The following is an 18,430-nucleotide window of genomic DNA, read 5'->3' as shown; positions in this document are numbered from 1 at the left end:
CTCGGCGTCACGTGGCGCCGTGGCTTAGATGGTTAAAGCGCCTGTCTAGTAAACAGGAGATCCTGGGTTCGAATCCCAGCGGTGCCTTTTCTCGAAGTTTGCGTCTGTGGGGTTATTTTATCAATCGCGTGAAGAGGAAAAATATAGACAGCGTGAGAATGTTTGAACTGTAAACTCATTTTAAAAAAATATACTCTAGTGTTACTGCGGTAACATAATATGATCTTTTAGAAGTCATGTCTCCAGTGATTTCCATGTTTCCACTGCAGGTCCCATGTCTTGTCAGAACTAAATCTACACAAACATGTTACAGTTATATTAAATCTAAACAGCATATGGTTATTAGTAGTTGCTAGCGATGGAATAGGTATTTAGACAGTTTACTTAAATCCCCAAAATGTAGTAACACGGTGGAAATAACCACAATAAAATAACATTTCTGCATCCGAAACCAATAATAGGATCAGTAAAATTTACTTAAAGTATCTGCATTAATGTCCATTGCTCTATTTTACTGTTGTCATTGTTAAAACAATAAGGATTATTTTACTCACTTTACTCTTGTACTCCTGAGTTGCTCAGTCTACAGCAATGCACCTGAGACTTGTTGTTCTCAACGGATAATAACTGATCTGTAAAGCATTAGTAAACTGTTAACAGCAAATTCTGAATGGTGCCGTAGGAGAAAGTGGAAGACTACTAAAATATTTGTGACCAAAAACAAACTAAATGTTTTTAGTAAAACAAAAAAGAGTGTATTGTGGTTTATGCAGGATGAATGCATCACGAAAATGTGTTAGAAATTATGTTTTGTGAATCACATATGATGCCCAACACAAAATATATAAAGACGTAAATTAATAATTCTATTCAATTACTTTATTATGCATTACATTTTTGTATGTATGTTGAAAGAGCATTACTGTCTGGAGAGGTTGTGTCAGAGCTTGCTCAGTGTCGGCATGCAGGTGAATACATACACCAACAGAGATCAGTGTGTGCATGTGTGTCACTTACACAGCCAAGTGTCACTGTGCGAAAACTAAACTGAGCATCACCTCCACTCTTTGAAACATGCCGGTCTCTTGAGGGGTTTTACTTTATGGTTAAGGTGAGAACTTGGTGAGTGTTGTATGTGTAAAGCATAGAGGGGACAATAGAGTGGTAACAACAAAATATAACTGAAGTAATGATGAATTTATATTGTAATTACGCTAAGACCTGTCACAAAACATATAATTAACTATTAATTATATATTTAAAACACAGAGTGGATTCCTCCAAATCGTGTCCAAACTACAGACTCAGGCAGCCAGTCCTATTTCTTCTCAGCCCTGGATTCATCAGCTGTCTCTTCGTGCTTGCAGCCCAGCCAGTATTTCGCAATGGATCGTGGGTATGGAGGGCTGGCGAAGTCCACGCGTTTCGTCTGATGATTCACTCTGTAGTATTTATCTGCCGACATAGAAAAAGAAAAGAAAAGAAAGAAACAAACCAAAAGCTGTTAAAAGACAGTAGCTTAAAGAGGATGTTCTTCTCCTAGAGTTTTGCCTCAGTTTTCTGTTGTGTTGAAAAAACGTGTAACTAAAAAAAGTACTCATACCTCTCTTGAAAAAATACACATTTTGAACAGGAGTGCTCTGTGTGGTGCTCTCATGAATGAAATCGGCGTAGTCGCCGTAGGCAAACCAGTCGTCGAAACCCCACAAATCATCATACGGCACATGGCGACTCTGCTGTCTTCGCTGTGCGCGCTTCTTGCTCGGCCTCTTCCTCCGACCGCTCCACCTCCTCGCGGGTGGAGGAGGTGGAGGAGGCGAAGATGGCGTGGGCTTGGGACTGACGTAGACTTGTCCCACAAAAGCAGCATCTACAGGAGGCCTGAAACCATGCCAGTCCTGACTGATGGAGCGAGGGCCTGTGTGACGACTGCTGACTGAAGGAGGAGGAGGGAGGAGAATGGACTGGACTCATTAGATGGTACCAACAAAATAATAATAATTATAATTAAAGGAAAATATAGGGCTTGTTGTAATCATTTTGTGGCAAATATTTTGGATCCATAGCTACATGTCAAATGATTTTGTGTTACCAGATTTTGTGATGATACTTTTACTAAAATACTTTGCACGGATTTCATGAGGATACTTTCAAACAATGTACAATTTGTCAAGGTTGTGAGAATATTGAGCCCATTACAGACCAAAAACACACCTAGAATCGCAATCTACCAAGGTCAAAGAGTAACACTGGCATCCCACAGGGTTCTGGTCTTGGCCCACATCTCTTCAGTTTGTCATGTCTTGGAGGATATTTTAGGTTTTATGTGGATTATAGTCACATACAGTACAGAATGTATGCAGAAGAATTGCTTTTAGAAGCCAAATATCTTGACTTTATATGAATTTAGTTCCATCGTTAGATATTGAGATTATATTAGCTCTAAAATTTGATGAAAATATTAATAAAAGATGTGAAAGGTTACATTTTAGGCTGGAAGAGGCATCATTGTCAAACTGTTTAAAGAGAGATGAGTTGTGTGGTCATTAGTGATCCGCTGTTTTATTTTAAATGCTGTGGTGTGTGTAATTGGTTCATTGCCGTATACTCGCTCCTATACAAATAAACATCAAATGTATAGGAACAAGAAAAAAGGCAAAGCTGAGCCTTACAGGAGCTTCCAAACAGCTCTGTGAAGAAATCCTCCCACGTCTGATCACAGAACAGATCTGTGTATCGCGTGAACAGCACGGACGGCGAGGACATGCTCATGCGGACGCACTCCTCGTGAGAAGCCTGGTGCTTGAACTTGTACTCGTGATACTTGTCCCCTGAAGGAAGAAACAAGCACGAAAGGATTTTATTCACCGAGGACACGTTGAAATGTCTCAGTAGGTTAAACACAGACACAGGCTACGTAATAAAACTGATGATGGATCGCTTGCATTTAGCTGATTCAGTTTCAGGGTCCAGCCATTGGTAAAGTTATTAATGACACCTGTTCTTTCATGCAATGACAAGTCTGCTGTGAAAAGATAAAACCTTAGTCCTCTAGATTTTTATACAACATTAAGACAAATAGATAAATGTAAGATAAGTAAATAGAGAATTATTATTATTATTATTATTATTATTATTATTATTATTATTATTATTATTATTATTATTATTATTATTATCATCTTCATCATTATTATTAGAGATTCACAAGGTATCAATTGAAACAAATAAGTGAGTCTAAAATCATCAGATTTAAAAAACAAATCCCAAGAAAGTTAAAATTCAAGTAAAACCAGGAAAGGCTCTTGGATAAAAGTATCTCAACAAGGGAATTAAATGAAATGAGAAAGTGTGAAGTAGCAAAAAATGGAAGTATCCACATAAACACAGGTGCCTCAAATTTCCACGAGTGGATCACAAGAGGATGAACAAAATTATAACTAAACAACCACAACACACATTTCTGGGACACAAATGGTTTACTTTTGTGACACAAAGTGAAAACTTTCACACATCCCCTTCATAAATACCTTTGAAAAAGTAGGCTTTCTCTTTGCCACGGTGGCTCGGTGCAGGCACGGCAAACGCAGCATCAACGTCGTCTGGAATGCCGTCGAAACCGACTGAAATGTTCCGTGGATAGTCCTGATCCAAGACGTCGCCATCAAACCTCCAGTACCTGTTCCCCTGAGTCAGAATAAAGATTGAGTCTGAGGATAAACGTCTTATACTGAACCCATTGTGTGTCTGTATTTACAACAGTAATGTCTGTAAACATAAAACTCTAATAAAACCGATCAAAACTGATCATATTACAGACTTAGAGCCCCTGAGTGGCTCTAATGTTGCTAAAGATACAAGAAACACTTTCAGACTGTTAAGATACTTTTTTCAAATTCAGTCTGCCATTTTCTAAACCATATAACTAACAAATTGTTCTCCTTATAGATTGTCTGGGTGCCCTTGTAATCTGAATAAACCCCCACTAGCTTTATGAAAGCACACACTGTTCCCAGACTAAAGAGACGTAGAAGTTTCTACCTTAAAGATGTAGGATTTCCCCTGGCAGTTGATGCGTGTGAACGCGGCGTCGATGGGCCCTGTTATTCCCCACACGTCCTGGATGAGCTTGGGGTAACCGGGAAGGACGGACTTGTCGTCCAACTCGAAAAAATATTCACCTAAGAGATAAAGGCATGCAGGCCATGGGTACAGGCCATATGAGGCTTGAATATCTCTATCAAACCAGGAAAATCCACAACGATTCAACACCGAAAAAACAATTAAGCGATATCAAATAAAATCCGCCGCCGGTCTCAGTCAAGTGTGTTGACGTCCAGTTTGCTTTTGAATGCCTGCAAATCCGTTTGTTCCCCTGTTTAATTCAACAAAAACGGTCCTAGAGGCAGAGGCAGAGCAATGGCAGTGTGAAATAAAGTACATAAAAAACCAAACATTTTTAGGCGTTTAACAAATCAACGTTATGTATAGTGGTTAACGTCTGATCTTTTTCCAGATCACAGAAAATGCACATTGCTACTTACGATTAATTACTTCGCAATGAAATGTGTTTTGCTACCATGTAAGGAAAATGCTTCTCCAGCATTATATTGTTCCTCATTTGATTAAAACAATTTTATCAACTGGGAAATTGAGTCTATAGAGTAAAAAAAAAAATTGGTGTTGACTTTTTGAAGTCTTACGGGACCATCTTTGTTTATTTATATTCAGAACTTCTCAGTTATGAGGACTTTGCACAGAATATGGTCTTAAAATCTACAACTTCATTTCAAAGATCCATTGTTCTTTTCCAAACACTTGCATGATAAACTCAGGTCCATGACAATCATTGATTGGCGATCATCGCAAAAAAGGGAAGGAAGCGAAGTGCACTTTTGAAATGTCCAGGTTTACCTCTGAAGGCATAGATAGAGCCATTCTTCAGCTGCAGAAAAGCGTCGAAAGGTCGGCCACTGCAGGACGCTGCGTCAGGGTCCACGGGTGGCGTGGGCCCCTGGGTGGCGTTGGGTGGGAGAGAGGCGACTGCGGCAGTTGTGTTGAAGGTTGGAGCGACGGTTGTTGTGGCAGTAGCAGGAGCAGGAATCGTCATCGCTTCTGTCATGTCCTCTCCTGCGTCGAACGTGTCACCACGAGCAACTGTGGGCAAACGAGAAAAGTAAAAATAGTTTTGTGTCACAACAGGTTTGTTTCTGTAGTTTCAAAAGACAAGAACACAGATAGCTTATACCACCGTTTAATGATAACACGCTACAACTGTACTCACCTTTCTTGGGGCAGGCGGTGTCGAAGTCGCCGCAGCAGCTTCCATAGTACACACACATGGAGTCGCACTGGCATTTCCTCAGCGAATCGAAGGAGCCACACTGACCCACACAGGACTCTGAAGAAAACGCAGTTTGTTTCACTAAGAAATGACACTGACGTGGTCAGACATTCAGTTACCGGTGATGGAAGATGGACTCAGATCCTTTAAAGTAAAAGTAAAATACTGCATTTCAGCACAGTGAACGTACAGAATCATTATCAGTACAGTATCAAAAGTACTTTTACAGAGAAAAAAGACAGATGACTGATATATAATCATGTATTGATTGTTTAGATCAGTATGTTATTGATATTGATCCTACAGTGTGTCCAGGTTCCCAACAGAGGGGCCAGGCCCCTCCAAGGGGTCATTAGCCAAACACCCCCCCCCCCCCCCCTTATTTTGGTATTGTCTTCTAATCTCTGCTTCAATCAATAAAGCTACATCTGATATTATCTTCTCTTCTTTTGTGAGATAATAGTTAATTTTACCCGCCCAGGGACCCGAACAGTCGTGAGAAGTTCAGTGGGAAATATCTGACCTCTGACTCTACGCGGCTTGTTCAAAAGCGGTCACAAATCAAAAAGGTTGGCAATGGTCATTCGTTTTTGAATCCTTTACAATGTGTTGTAGTTCGTCCCATTTTTATCATCAATTTCAAATCCTAATCTGAAAAGTAACGAGTGATTACAGCCGTCTGGTTCTGTGAGCACCGTACTTGAGACATTTTCAGTCAGTAGAGTCAGCTTCAAGTACTGGCTATACTTAAAATTATTTTTGTGAGTTTTTTAGTAAAACCATACTGAGTAAACAATTACTGTTTAAATACAGTGTATTAAAAATTTGCTAAGGCTTTTCACCAGAGATAAATATAATATAACATTTTTTTGTTTGTTCAGGCATACATTATGATAAATGCAAGGGAAAATACTTAATTCATCTAATGGTAATGCAGTTATACAATACTTTGTAAAATACTAGTTCAAGATATAATAAATACAATAATACATTTTAAATAATAAGTTTACAGATTGTCCACGTGTCCAGAGCTGTTCATTAAATAAGAAAAGACTCTACTATACTTTTTCTAAAAAGACTTACCTTCTGCAGAGAAGGTGGCGTCCAGCAGGAGGACGAGGCCCAGCAGAGTCACTGCCGGCTTCATGTCGCCTCACAGAAAAGAATCCACTTTTAAAAAACAATTTCTTTTTAAAGTGGAATTTAGACACAGACGAAAACTGTGCTCTGTTCTACCTGTTTGCACCAGTGAACTGCGGCCAGATGGGTTTGAACCAAGTGCCCCACTTTGGTGTGCCGAGGCTGATCGATAGATTTTTGTTTCCAGAAGCTGATGACCCGGCCTTCCTGATTGATCAACACTGTGTTAATCATTAAACTGTGATGGCTGATCTCTGTCCCGTCTGTCCCACAAACATCATACAAACATAAAAACGATCGCTTTAAAGTATATACCCGCCGACTTTCCTGTCTTGGCAAATGTACAGTAACACCCAGTGTCACCTAACTGCTTATTTAATTATTCACAAAACAAGACATAGTGCAAAATAAATCTTGTATTGATTCTCTGTCTTAATTAGGAAAATGCCTGAAATAATAAATTACAAACCGGACTAGAAACTGCACGAAATGTACTATTGTATAGTGCAGATTTCCTGCATACTGTAGGTTAAAAGACAGGGTGAATGATGGAATGGGTATCAGCCCTCGAACAATGTGTAGGGCAGTATTTTTCCTCTATTTATCTCTGAAGTAAAGAAAGACAAACAACCCCTAAAGCAAACACAGTTTTTTCTTCCAAATGTGGCCCTGATAACAACAGCGCCACATAAAGCAACACAGCAAGAAAAATGAAGGACAAATCTTCTGGAGTCCCCGTTTTGCTTTTAATTTTGCTTATGACTTGAAAACTGGCAAATTTGCAGTCAAACACTAAACCTGAACCTGTGCACGTATTAAACTGATGTTTAATTAAACACTGGGCGTTTTGGGCGAGAGGCGTTGTACATCCAGAAAAAGGTCGCCAGCTTATCAAAAAACCATTCACACCTATGTCTGGAGAAACGCCATATATACTATATTAGGGCTGCAACTAACTAATATTTTTATAATCTATTAATCTGTCCAATATTTTCTTGATTAACTGATTAGTTGTTTGGTCCATAGTCATAAAATGGTGAAAAATGTGGATTGTTTCTCAAATCCCAAGATTATGTTTTGTTTTGTCCACACACCAAAGATATTTAGTTTACTGTCGTACAGGAGCAAAGAAAGCAGAAAATATTCACATTTGATTAGTTAATATCAGAGAATTTTGACTTTTTTTTCATTAAAACTACATGAACCGATTATCAAAATAGTTGGCGATTAATTTAGTAATCGATTACTAATCGATCAACTGCTGCAGCTCTAATATGTATATAAACTAAAGCATGTCTAGCATGGTAGTGCAGTGGTGGAAAAGGTATTTAGATCCTTTTCATAACCGAAGCTTAGGCATAAATACTCTAAACTAAAAACACTGTTTGGCTCAAGTATTTTCGATCTGGTAACACATAACTGGGATCCAGTGTTTTGATCAACGCCCTGAAGCAGTCTTTTTTTTGACCTGTGTGTAGAGGGACCACTTCTTTGTTTTTTAATCTCGTTCCACCGTTTCCTTTTCTTCTGGTAGGCCAGGGGCATTCCATTATAATTCAGGGAGGTCCAGTTAGAGACATGTTCCTCAAGCAAACTTGCTTAATGATGCAGTACCATATTGAGGTAGACTGGTTGTATCGGCATCTAGTCAAATCATGAAGAACTGAGAGGGAAAAAAAGGCCTGCAATTCAATGACATTTCAACAATGTTTATTGTCAGTTTTACACATTGAACTGGAGGAATTGTAAATAAAAAATACTCTAAAATAATGTTCTCTTATCACTTCAAGTATTTCAAAGTAAAATACAAAACAGGTAGCTTTTAAAACATCTGCAACGTAACAGTCTCAGAACAGTGAAATGACAATATTCTTTCACACTTTTTATGCCATCATCTGTGAGTTTCCCGGGCCGCTATAAACCAGAGTAACATGAGTGGCCTATCTATTGACTGGAATGAAGTGTGTAGGATGTGTGTGTGTGTGGCAGAGCGACAGGATAAGAGAAGCGGAGTTGGCTGCGGTGCCGGTTGCGGTCGGTCTTAATATAATAAAGAGGTGTCTGTATGTGTGTCCCTTGTCACACCATTGAGGAAAGTGAGCAGATTGGTTCCGGAGCGAGATGGCGCTTCAGAGCTGGAGAAAGTGAAAATGTACCCACTGTTTCCCGACTACAGTCTTGACGCCAAGCAGGAAAAAAACAACACCAGTGTAGTGACGCTCCATCAGTAAAAAGGAAACACTCTGGAAACGTCAACATTTAGGAATTCTCGATTCTTATTCCATGACATCCTCTCAGTTTAGATGGTGGAGCAAATTGCTAGCGTTGCCCCTCTTCCGGCAACAACGTTAGCTTGACAGTATTTGCAATGAAACTGTATTGCCTCGACGCCGCACCTATAAATTCCTTGATTAAAAAGGATAGAATTACTGATAACACAACACAACATACGGAATTGAGCAATCATCCGTTATCCTGGCCGGTCTGTGGATGTGGTGATTGTCCTGGCCTGCTGGCATCATGGTTCGAGCTGAGCACACGCGTGTCATCCTCGTCTGTGTTGACGTCCCCGGTTTCATCTTCAGTCTCCTGAGCAGGAAGCCCAGTAACTTCTTCCCAGTTAAAACTTGGTAAGAAAGAAAACATTCAGAGTTTTATTCACACAACGAATGTTGTAATTTTCCAGGGGATTGGGATTTTAAAAACAAATAATCAATACATCTATCTCTCTTTTTTCGCTTTTCCGTCGCATTTTAGTATCTGCCGGTGCCAGAGGAAGGGGAAAACTCCGGAGCAGAAGCTGCCGATAATGCACCTGTTAGGCTGCGTTCCATTGTACTCGGAGCTCTGGGGAAAAACGACCTCCAACTTCGGAAAATTCAAGTCGGGATTCCAAAATCAGAACCTGGTAAGATCCATGCATACCCAGTCACAATTGACATCACAGCAATATGGTGGCGTAAAGTGTATTGTTGCTAACTATTTAGTTTTTTCAAAAGTAGATAAAGCACTTCATAATACATTTATTAATTATATCGGCAAAATTTCAACTTTAATTTAGCAGTAAAAACCAAACAAATTTTGAGGTCGGAAATTACATATATTTAATTTCTAAATCCAACAACAAACAGGCTTTGAAAACTTTCAACACATGGACCTCTCTGAATATCCTTACATGACATAGGCTACCCCCGGCAATGTTATTGTTATCTGTGTTTACTGTATACTTTTATATGACACATTGAATCCTATGTACTTTTTCTTTTGCAATAAAGAATAATAATAATAATACAAAAGAGTCTCGTAAGCTAACTAGCTCGGCAAACGTTTATCATACACAATTTTGAGCTGTGTGGTATGATATTTAAATGAGCAAGACATAGACGTTTCTCTCAGCTGATGAACTGGAACGCATTTGGATCGGAAAGAAGGAAAAAGCGACACGGAATTATGGAATTACGACTTGCAATGGAACGCCGCATTAGGACGGTTGCCAACCGCCATTAAAAAAACGACGAAGAAGAACGTACAACCAATCACGTTGCGATGTCTTGTCTGGTGTCGTCCTACAGCGGAGCTAACTTGGCGTTGGCTAATACAGTCACAGTTACGTTAGCTACACAGTTTCACCAACAACGAAGCAGATAATTACCTGTCCAAAAGAAACTCGGCCACCATGGCGTCGTTTTTCAGCCCCTGCTCTTCCATGAGTCGACGCCAGCGTTGAAAAGCCACACCGACGTTGACTCTGGTTTTGGCCCTCTGGTTGTCCAGCCTCCGTTTTTTGGAAGCCGTCTCATATACCGTTTTCCTTTTGCGGCCGACATATGTCGTGGGCACCCTCTCTGCCATTCTTCAACTCTTGTTCTTGTGTATAGTTTTCTAGCCACTCGCCCGTTAGCTGCGGCTGTAAAACGCAGCAGCGTCCGCCATGTTTGTTTGTTTGCCTTGAGGAAAACGGGTCACGCGCACCCAGGATGGTGACGTACGAGCAGAGTGCGCGCAAGCAGGAAGTGAGCAGGTTGGTTGGTCATCCAATCATTTTCTTGGGACAGAACTTATTTTTTTTAAATGATTTAAATAAACATATTACAAACACAAGTACACAGTTTGCATTTTGGCATGTAATAAAAGGACATCTACCTCGTGCACAAATGTGTATGTTAATATGAGAATTTTTAACTTAAATAATTCAGATATTAGGGTACCACATAATACAAAACCAACAACAATTGTGGTAATCATAACAATAATTTCACTAAAAATACAGGAAATAAATAAAATAAAAAATGAAAAACATCAAATAATAATAATATTACACAGGGGACGGAAAAAGGTCAGGGAATAAGCATATACATATTTCTGGCATGGGCACTTTTTGTGTTTGATGGATTTTTTTAGCAAAGAAATATCATTTTTAAGTACAGTTCATAATGGGGGGTGTTTTGGCTTATAGGGATTTGTGTCTTTAGACAGAACTTTCTTCTTCTTCTTCTTCTTCTTTTTCCTTTTTTTTGGCGGGTGGCATCCAGCGTTATGGTGCATTATCGCCACCCACTATGTTGGTTGAGTTTTCTACCCAAAACAAGAACCAAAAAAAACCAAACCAAACAAAATAAAAATGTAGCTATTGAATGAATAAATAAAAAACTTTAATTCTTTACAGTAGTCCTGTCTCCTTCAAATAATGGAACAGACTTTTTATCCCAAGAGAAAATATATATATATTTTTTTAAAACTCTAAAATGGGCACTTGAAGCTGTTCTTTGCCGATTTGACAAATGTTTATGTACTCTTGATTCTTACACTTTTGAGTAATATCTACATGGTTGAATGCACTTATTGTAAGTCACTTTGGAAAAAAAGCGTCTGCTAAATGAATGTAATGTAATATAATGTTACACATGAGAGACTCAAATGACCACAAAAAGACACAAAAAACACTTGAAACAACAACAATTGCCACTTTTCTCAAAATATGTCCTTGGGCCACAACTGCCTTTCAGATCAGCTGACACACACACACACACACACACACACACACAGCTCCTGACCTTTGGCTACAACCGACACGCCTGCACTCCTTCATATTATCAACCTCATTTGTTGGCTATCTCTCCTCACCTGTCAATCCTCCCCCCCGCTCTGTACGTTTACCGTAATGTTTCCCAATAGCTTCCTCTGCCTCCACGTCAAGGCTTGGGATCCCTTCGGTGTTGAGTTAATGTTTGATGTGCTGCAAGAGGTATAAAGAGTAAATTGCTGTTCATCGGAACGTCGTTACCTCAGTGGCTCTCTGTGGAGCACATCTCTGCTCTTCTTCACTTGAGCTCTACTGTCAACTCATCTGACCTTGGTGTGTATCTGAAGTTTTTCCTGTGTGCACCTCCGCCTTGTCTTCATTCCAATCCACGAGTGGATTATTACTTTATTTTTTATTTTTTTGCCTCTAGGTTGCTTGCTTTGTCCGCAGAATCATATCATGGGTTTTTGGCTGAGATTTCTTTGGTACCACAGGAACTACATCATCATTACCATCACTCCGCTGTTACTCCTTCCCCTGCCCCTCAGCATCCCTTCATCGGTGAGTGTTTGTGTGCATGTGTGTCCGTGGAGGTAACTTTTCAATTAGCTGTGCTGTTTTTCTACTTGAAAAACTCGTTCATGATGCTTGTTCACTTTCAAAAATGTTTCCCCATCACTTTCCCAGTCTCCATGCTAAACGAAACCAAATTTTTCCAGGATTCAGCTTCTCATACACATCTCAACTTTGTTTTATTCCCTTTTAATCCCCCCCTTTAACTTTTCCTGCGGAGCTAGACAAGGTCTCATGTGAGAGGCAGTGGAAATTTTTCTGGCGGGTAGTTTAAACAGTCCTTGAGAAAAATTATATTACTAAAAACCCATAAAGAGTTATCTCAAGAGGCGAGAGCATGACTTACTGTTTGTTTTAGGATCAAGGGTTTCTGCTATCTGCACGTGTAGAGTTATTGTCTTACAAAGAGAAGGCAGAGATAAGACAAAGGATATGAAAAGGGTAAGAGTCTAAATGTGTCGGTCTGCATTTAAATGTTTTCACCTCTAACCAGAGTTTCTGTTTGTGTTTACAGCAAGCAAGATGTGGCTATGCTATCATCCTCATGGCTCTGTACTGGTGCACAGAATGTATGCCCTTGGCTGTGACGGCCCTTCTGCCGGTCGTCCTCTTTCCCATGATGGGTATCATGACGGCTGGAGCGGTACAGATCTTACTTACTTTTTTGTGTTGTGTACCTGTGGGTAAATACAGCTGCTTGTGACTCTGAGCTACGACCGATATTCTGGTAGGAAAACATCAAGTATCTCTGAAGTTTTGTTGAAATTCAACTCAGCTTTTTCGCAAGTTGTTATGATGAGTCATCCTTCATAACAAGAAAAGAAATATCTCCATAGTAGGTGGGGCGTTTTAAAGGGCTTTTAACAGATATCACTAACTTAACACCTCTGCAAAGTGACCTCATCTAACTTACTGTATTGATCGACCGTGATGAGTCCTTACATTTTTTGCTTTATACATGCAGTTATGAAGTTTGGTCAGGTGGGTCAATGAGTGCAGGCACTCTCTTAAGTGGCGTCTGAGGAAATGTGACGTGATTTATGGGGTATTAAAAGGAAAAAACAAAGATAATTTGCACACGGTTGCTTTGCTTTTTTGATTTGTCCGCTGATGTTTGTGTGTGTGTGTGTGTGTGTGTGTGTGTGTGTGTGTGTGTGTGTGTGTGTGTGAGATCTGTTGCAGGTCAGTGTTGAATATCTGAAAGACTCTAACATGTTGTTCATTGGCGGCCTGTTGGTGGCCATTGCAGTGGAGCACTGGAACCTCCATAAGCGCATCGCTCTCCGAGTTTTGCTGCTGGTTGGTGTTCGTCCGTCCCTGTAAGAAAGAGTTACGGTGCAGCTCATCTGTGTACACTACAACAGACAGCAAAAACAAAACTCTGTGACTCTAGTATCAACTCCGCTTGCGAAGATCTTTAAAGTTCAAAGTCAATAGACTGTAAATATATATGGATGACACGAAGGCTCCCCAAAAGTGAAGCGAAATCATCTGAATGGCCCCCTGGTGTCTGGCTGCAGTATAGGTCACAAACCTCGCCCCCCCAAAAAGATGGTTTCTGTCATTTTAGGTAGTTCTTATCACACTGATGTATTTTCAAGTTTTTAATTTTCCATACAACACTTCTGTTATGGTAGTCCAGAGAGAATATGACAGAAAACGGAAGTACATGTGCAGCATTTCGTTTAAAAAAACACTGCAAAGTGAGAAAACATTTTTATTACAGTAACATTCTGCAAAAACAAGGAACACAACCAGATACAGAAATGTTGCCAGTTGCACAGAACATAAATGAATTACAAACAGTAATTTCAGGGAAAAGAGCTACAGACATGAGATGCTCAGAAAAACATTTTTCTTCTACATTAACTTTGCTTCATCCTTTGTGGGTAAAAAAAAAATAGATGGTGTTCCCTATTGACAAAATGAATACTAGAAGAAATGTATATATCAGATGATGTTACACATATTAAATATGAAAACTGTTCCCATGTCCATCATTTTCAACACTTCCCTTTCACACAGGTTGATGATGGGCTTCATGATCGTGGCGTCCTTCCTCTCCATGTGGATCAGCAACATGGCCAGCACAGCCATGATGCTGCCCATCGCCAAGGCTGTGCTCCAGCAGCTGCAAGCCACCGAGGCCCAGGCGGACGAACGAGATTTTCAGGCTGCGGCAGCCGAGGACAACCCTGCATTTGAGCTGGAGCTCGCAGACAAGAAGCAGGAAATATCCAACAGCAGACAGCCAGACACCAAGACTCAACAGGAGTCACTGCGGGAGTCCAGGAGACAAGCGTTGGAGGCAAAGTATGTTCATTTGACCAAAGGGTTGAGTCTGAGCGTGTGTTACTCTGCCAGCATCGGCGGCACGGCCACGCTCACTGGCACGACCCCCAACCTCATCCTCAAGGGTCAGATCGACAAGTAAGGCATTGATAAACATCACTCAACAAGCAAAAGTCAATATTCCAGATATGCGACTGCTGCTTTTCCTCTTCTCATCTCTTCATCTTTCTTGTTTTGTGAAGGATCTTCCCCGGAAATGGTGACGTGATCAACTTTGCCAGCTGGTTCGGCTTTGCTTTTCCCAACATGTTGCTCATGCTTGTGTTGTCCTGGTTCTGGCTCCAGTTTTTGTTCCTTGGTTCCAAGTAAGGAAAACTTCAGTCAAGTACAGTCAGCAGTTGATTCAGTGAGCAATAGACACATGGATGCTTTTCACACTCTCAGCACAATGTTAACATGGTCATTTAACCCAGACTTTAAAGATGATCCCATTCACACCATATAGTTATCATTTATTTTGTTTAAGACTGTACTTTGCAATTAAAAACAGAAATATTTTTGTGGTTCAAAATGTAAGAGAGTTTTTTTTGTGTTTGGATTGGACTGTCCCTTTTAAGACAAAACCAAAATCAGGCATATCCAGTCTTTATGCTAAGCTAAGCTGACTGGCTGCTGGCTGTAACCCATGAGTTCCATTTCAAATCTTCCATCATGGCACTTTTCACTTTTTCATCCCCAGCCTGAAGAAGTCATTTGGCTGTGGCGTGAAGAGCGACAGAGATAAGGAGGCGTACGCGGTGATCAAGGAGGAGTACCTTAAGCTGGGTCGCATGAAGTTCGCTGAGGGGGCAGTGCTCACCATCTTCACCCTGCTGGTGGTCCTATGGTTCACCAGGGAGCCGGGCTTCATCGACGGCTGGGCAACATTGCTCTTCAATAAGGAGAAGGCGTGAGTCTCTCGCAGGGTTTCCCACGAAAAGACTTAAAGCCAGCAATGAGCTTGTACTAACAAGTGCAGCCGAAGCCGAACAGTGCTTCTTCCTTCGATTGCTCTTCATGTAGTTTACACTGAAACAACAGGAAAAACGGCTGCAACATATTTAAATATACAAATGCAATATGTCATCTTTTTTTGTCTTGTGCACCTCAGGTTTGTATCAGATGGAACCGTCGCTATCTTCATGTCAATGCTCTTCTTCGTCGTCCCCTCCCAGCTGCCCAAGTTCAGAGGCTACGGTTACGATGACGCAGGTGACATTTTCTATTTTAATGCATCTGCAGAAAATAAATCCCTATCACTAGCGCACGACGATACTTTAGCTCAAGAATACCTAGTAGATATGTTGCTCTTTCAAACCAATTAGTCTCATGTTCAAACTTCATCTGGGTCTCACAGGTAAGACGGTGAAGTCTCCGCCCTCTCTGCTGAACTGGCAGGTGGTCCACGAGCGAATGCCCTGGAACATCGTCCTGCTGCTGGGAGGAGGCTTCGCTATGGCTGCTGCCAGTGAGGTGAAAACCCATGAGCACTTTTTTTTCGTTGTTGTCATTTTAACACTTCATGTCCCCCTTTACATTGGGCTGAAAGAATTTGTCGGCTAATCGGTTAGCGATTGCAGGATTTTATAATCAATTCAAATGTGAAGAGTTTCTGTTCCTTCTCTGTTTCATATCCCTTTGGATTCAGTGCCAAAGATGACACATTGAGCTCTGGGAACAAAAGATGGGAGTTTGTTATTATTCTTGAAGAGTTTTAGAGCAAATTATTACTGAGCAGCATAAGAACCACAAGTTTTCCTTAATTTAGCCAAAGTAGAAAGAAAAAAATTGTTAAAGAAAAAAATATCAACGTCATGGTGGTGTTAGGGGAAAAGTCAGGACATCTCCAAAATGTGTGTAGAAAAAGTCAGTAGCGTTCATCCTCTGGTGAACAGGAATGTACCAAACCCTATGTCAATCTCCTGGTTGTGCAACTCAGAGACTTTGACTTCACGCCAAGTCCAAAATTTCAAACACAACAGGTCTGCCCGAATCAGGCAATCAAACACGGGCGAGGAGCCAAGGCGTTTTGTGCTAAAAGATCAACACTCCTTGTGCATCTGTTTCCAGGAGTCAGGTCTGTCCAAGTGGTTGGGAGAAAGCTTGTCACCTCTCCAGAATATTCCTGCCTATGCCATCTCGTTGCTGCTCTCCCTGCTGGTGGCGACATTCACCGAGTGCTTCAGCAACACAGCCACCACCACCCTGTTCCTGCCCATACTGGCCTCAATGGTAAACTGAATACAAAAAAACGTCCACACGCACACACATGGGCTGTGCACGCATTTCTTGTCCTGTGCGTCAAACTGTGTTGTGCCGGCGTGTTTCGTAGGCCACAGCTATTAAGCTGCACCCGCTGTATGTGATGCTGCCCTGCACCATCGCTGCCTCTCTGGCCTTCATGCTGCCAGTGGCCACACCACCCAACGCCTTCGCCTTCGCCTTTGGAAATCTCAAAGTCATCGACATGGTGAGATTCATACACGTACGCATACACTGCTCGAAAATGACTAATTCAAGTTCAATTTAGTTATTGCTAAAAACCGACACTCGAGATGATGAGCCTGAGATGAACATGTCTTCCGTTAAACCACGAAACAATCCTACCCTCCCTTTAGTTTTTAGGTGTGCAACATCTCCCCACAGCGTGTAATCATGCACAAAGACATTTTGCAATCAACAGGCCTGCCTAGAACAGCCCAGAGAAAACATTTATATTTTTAAGGACACTACTCATACTGTGCACTGATCAGATGTGTCTGCTCCTGCAGGTGAAAGCTGGCTTCATGCTGAACATCATTGGGATTCTGACCGTCAACTTAGGCGTCAACACCTGGGGATACGCATTGTTTGACATGGGCACCTTCCCCCAGTGGGCCAACATTACAGAGGGCCAACCTTGATTGAGGAAAAGACATGAAGACACAGAGAGATGGAGACAGCGAATGTCACAGAATTGGTCGTGACAATCAATTAAAAAACCTCAATGTATTTAATGTAAGCAAATGTTAAAGACTAGATAAGCAAAAATCAAACAAAAAAATCTTTCACGAGAGGTCAATTTTTTTGACATAATATACTGTTCTAACTGTGGCGGGGGAAAAAGTGCAATCTTCTGAGATCGTTGTCCATCTGTTCATTTAGAGAACCCTATGAGAAAAAAGGTTTTCGTGACTTTCAGGAATTTCAAGAGCTGCAGCTGAAGCGTCGGTTATTTCATAACGAGAAGAACATGAAATATTGGCAACTGCAAAAGTGGTGCAGAAAATAAAGTTTAAAGACGACCCAGCTCCCCTCATCAGTGGTGCACTGCTACATCTTAGGACACGTCACCATGACGACTCTGTTTACCCGTTTTTCGACTCACAATCCCCCGAGTCCGTTTTTTCCTGCATTAATATGAAATGCAGAACATTACGAATTTACAACCGAAGCTGAGATGAACTCAAGTCACATCAGTTAAGCTCCATTAGTAAACACAATCCCCCGTTAGTGTTCAGAATTTCCTGAAGAGAAATGATGTAGGAACTTTTTTTTTTCTTTGAAAAAGACTGAGGTCATTTCCTTGTGTCTGTTTATCATTTACAGATCATCATGCAAACGTGCAGTAAACATTATTTACAATAATGTAATAATAGTAATGTTGTGTTTACAGACATTGTGTAAATGATTTAAACCTGAATTAATTGTATCAGTTAATTTATTACTGTGGTTCTTTTTTCTTTTGTATATGCTGTTATATGTTTTTTTCCACAAGTGTTTTTGTCAGTTTTTTTTTACAATAAACAAGCACTAACTTTACACTTTCTATAAACACCAAGTGGCAGACTTAAGGTGTGTATTTATTTGTGTATTATAAAAAAAAGCTTTTGGTAATTGCAATTAAAGGAATAGTTCAACATTTTGTGCGACGCTGTTAATCTCCGTCTTGTCAAGTGTTACCTAATACTTTTGTACAGATAAAAAAAAAGAAAGAACCCAAGATATAACATAAAAATTAGTGAGCTGTAGAGATGCTG

General features: G+C 40.5%; 3 protein-coding genes and 1 non-coding gene across 6 annotated transcripts; 2 read left to right on the top strand and 2 right to left on the bottom strand.

The window, feature by feature from the left end:
- Window positions 1-13: 13 nt before the first annotated feature.
- On the top strand, window positions 14-87 carry trnat-agu. The gene has a single exon. It is a non-coding gene; the product is annotated as a tRNA-Thr (tRNA).
- Window positions 88-857: 770 nt separating this feature from the next.
- vtnb (vitronectin b) lies at window positions 858-6,642 on the bottom strand. Its single transcript, XM_035624963.2, has 8 exons — window positions 6,428-6,642; window positions 5,285-5,401; window positions 4,915-5,157; window positions 4,042-4,181; window positions 3,531-3,687; window positions 2,673-2,831; window positions 1,604-1,936; window positions 858-1,455 (listed from the first exon to the last, which is right to left on the bottom strand). Exons 1-8 carry the CDS (start codon window positions 6,489-6,491, stop codon window positions 1,319-1,321), a joined length of 1,350 nt encoding a protein of 449 aa, XP_035480856.2. The 5' UTR covers window positions 6,492-6,642; the 3' UTR covers window positions 858-1,318.
- A 1,535-nt stretch (window positions 6,643-8,177) lies between these two features.
- si:ch211-40k21.5 (uncharacterized protein LOC100332117 homolog) lies at window positions 8,178-10,336 on the bottom strand. The gene is made up of 2 exons (XM_035624976.2): window positions 10,137-10,336; window positions 8,178-9,110 (listed from the first exon to the last, which is right to left on the bottom strand). The coding sequence occupies exons 1-2, from the start codon at window positions 10,334-10,336 to the stop codon at window positions 8,948-8,950; spliced, it is 363 nt and encodes a 120-aa protein (XP_035480869.2). The 3' UTR covers window positions 8,178-8,947.
- Window positions 10,337-10,373: 37 nt separating this feature from the next.
- slc13a2 (solute carrier family 13 member 2) lies at window positions 10,374-18,312 on the top strand. 3 transcript variants are annotated; one of them, XM_035624962.2, is made up of 12 exons: window positions 10,374-10,505; window positions 11,938-12,068; window positions 12,595-12,723; window positions 13,263-13,399; window positions 14,106-14,510; window positions 14,615-14,737; window positions 15,112-15,321; window positions 15,523-15,623; window positions 15,769-15,884; window positions 16,482-16,643; window positions 16,744-16,881; window positions 17,183-18,312. In XM_035624962.2, exons 2-12 carry the CDS (start codon window positions 11,967-11,969, stop codon window positions 17,312-17,314), a joined length of 1,755 nt encoding a protein of 584 aa, XP_035480855.2. In that variant the 5' UTR covers window positions 10,374-10,505; window positions 11,938-11,966; the 3' UTR covers window positions 17,315-18,312. The 3 variants fall into 3 exon arrangements, with proteins under 3 accessions (XP_035480855.2, XP_035480853.2, XP_035480854.2); XM_035624960.2 differs by having other exon boundaries at window positions 10,380-10,505; window positions 13,330-13,399; XM_035624961.2 differs by lacking the exon at window positions 10,374-10,505 and adding an exon at window positions 11,675-11,840.
- The last annotated feature ends 118 nt before the right edge of the window (window positions 18,313-18,430 follow it).

This window comes from Scophthalmus maximus, chromosome 2, assembly GCF_022379125.1.
Source record: "Scophthalmus maximus strain ysfricsl-2021 chromosome 2, ASM2237912v1, whole genome shotgun sequence".
Lineage (NCBI taxonomy): Eukaryota > Metazoa > Chordata > Actinopteri > Pleuronectiformes > Scophthalmidae > Scophthalmus > Scophthalmus maximus.
The sequence above is the reverse complement of the archived record's forward strand: the minus strand, read 5'-3'. Positions and strand labels throughout refer to the sequence as shown.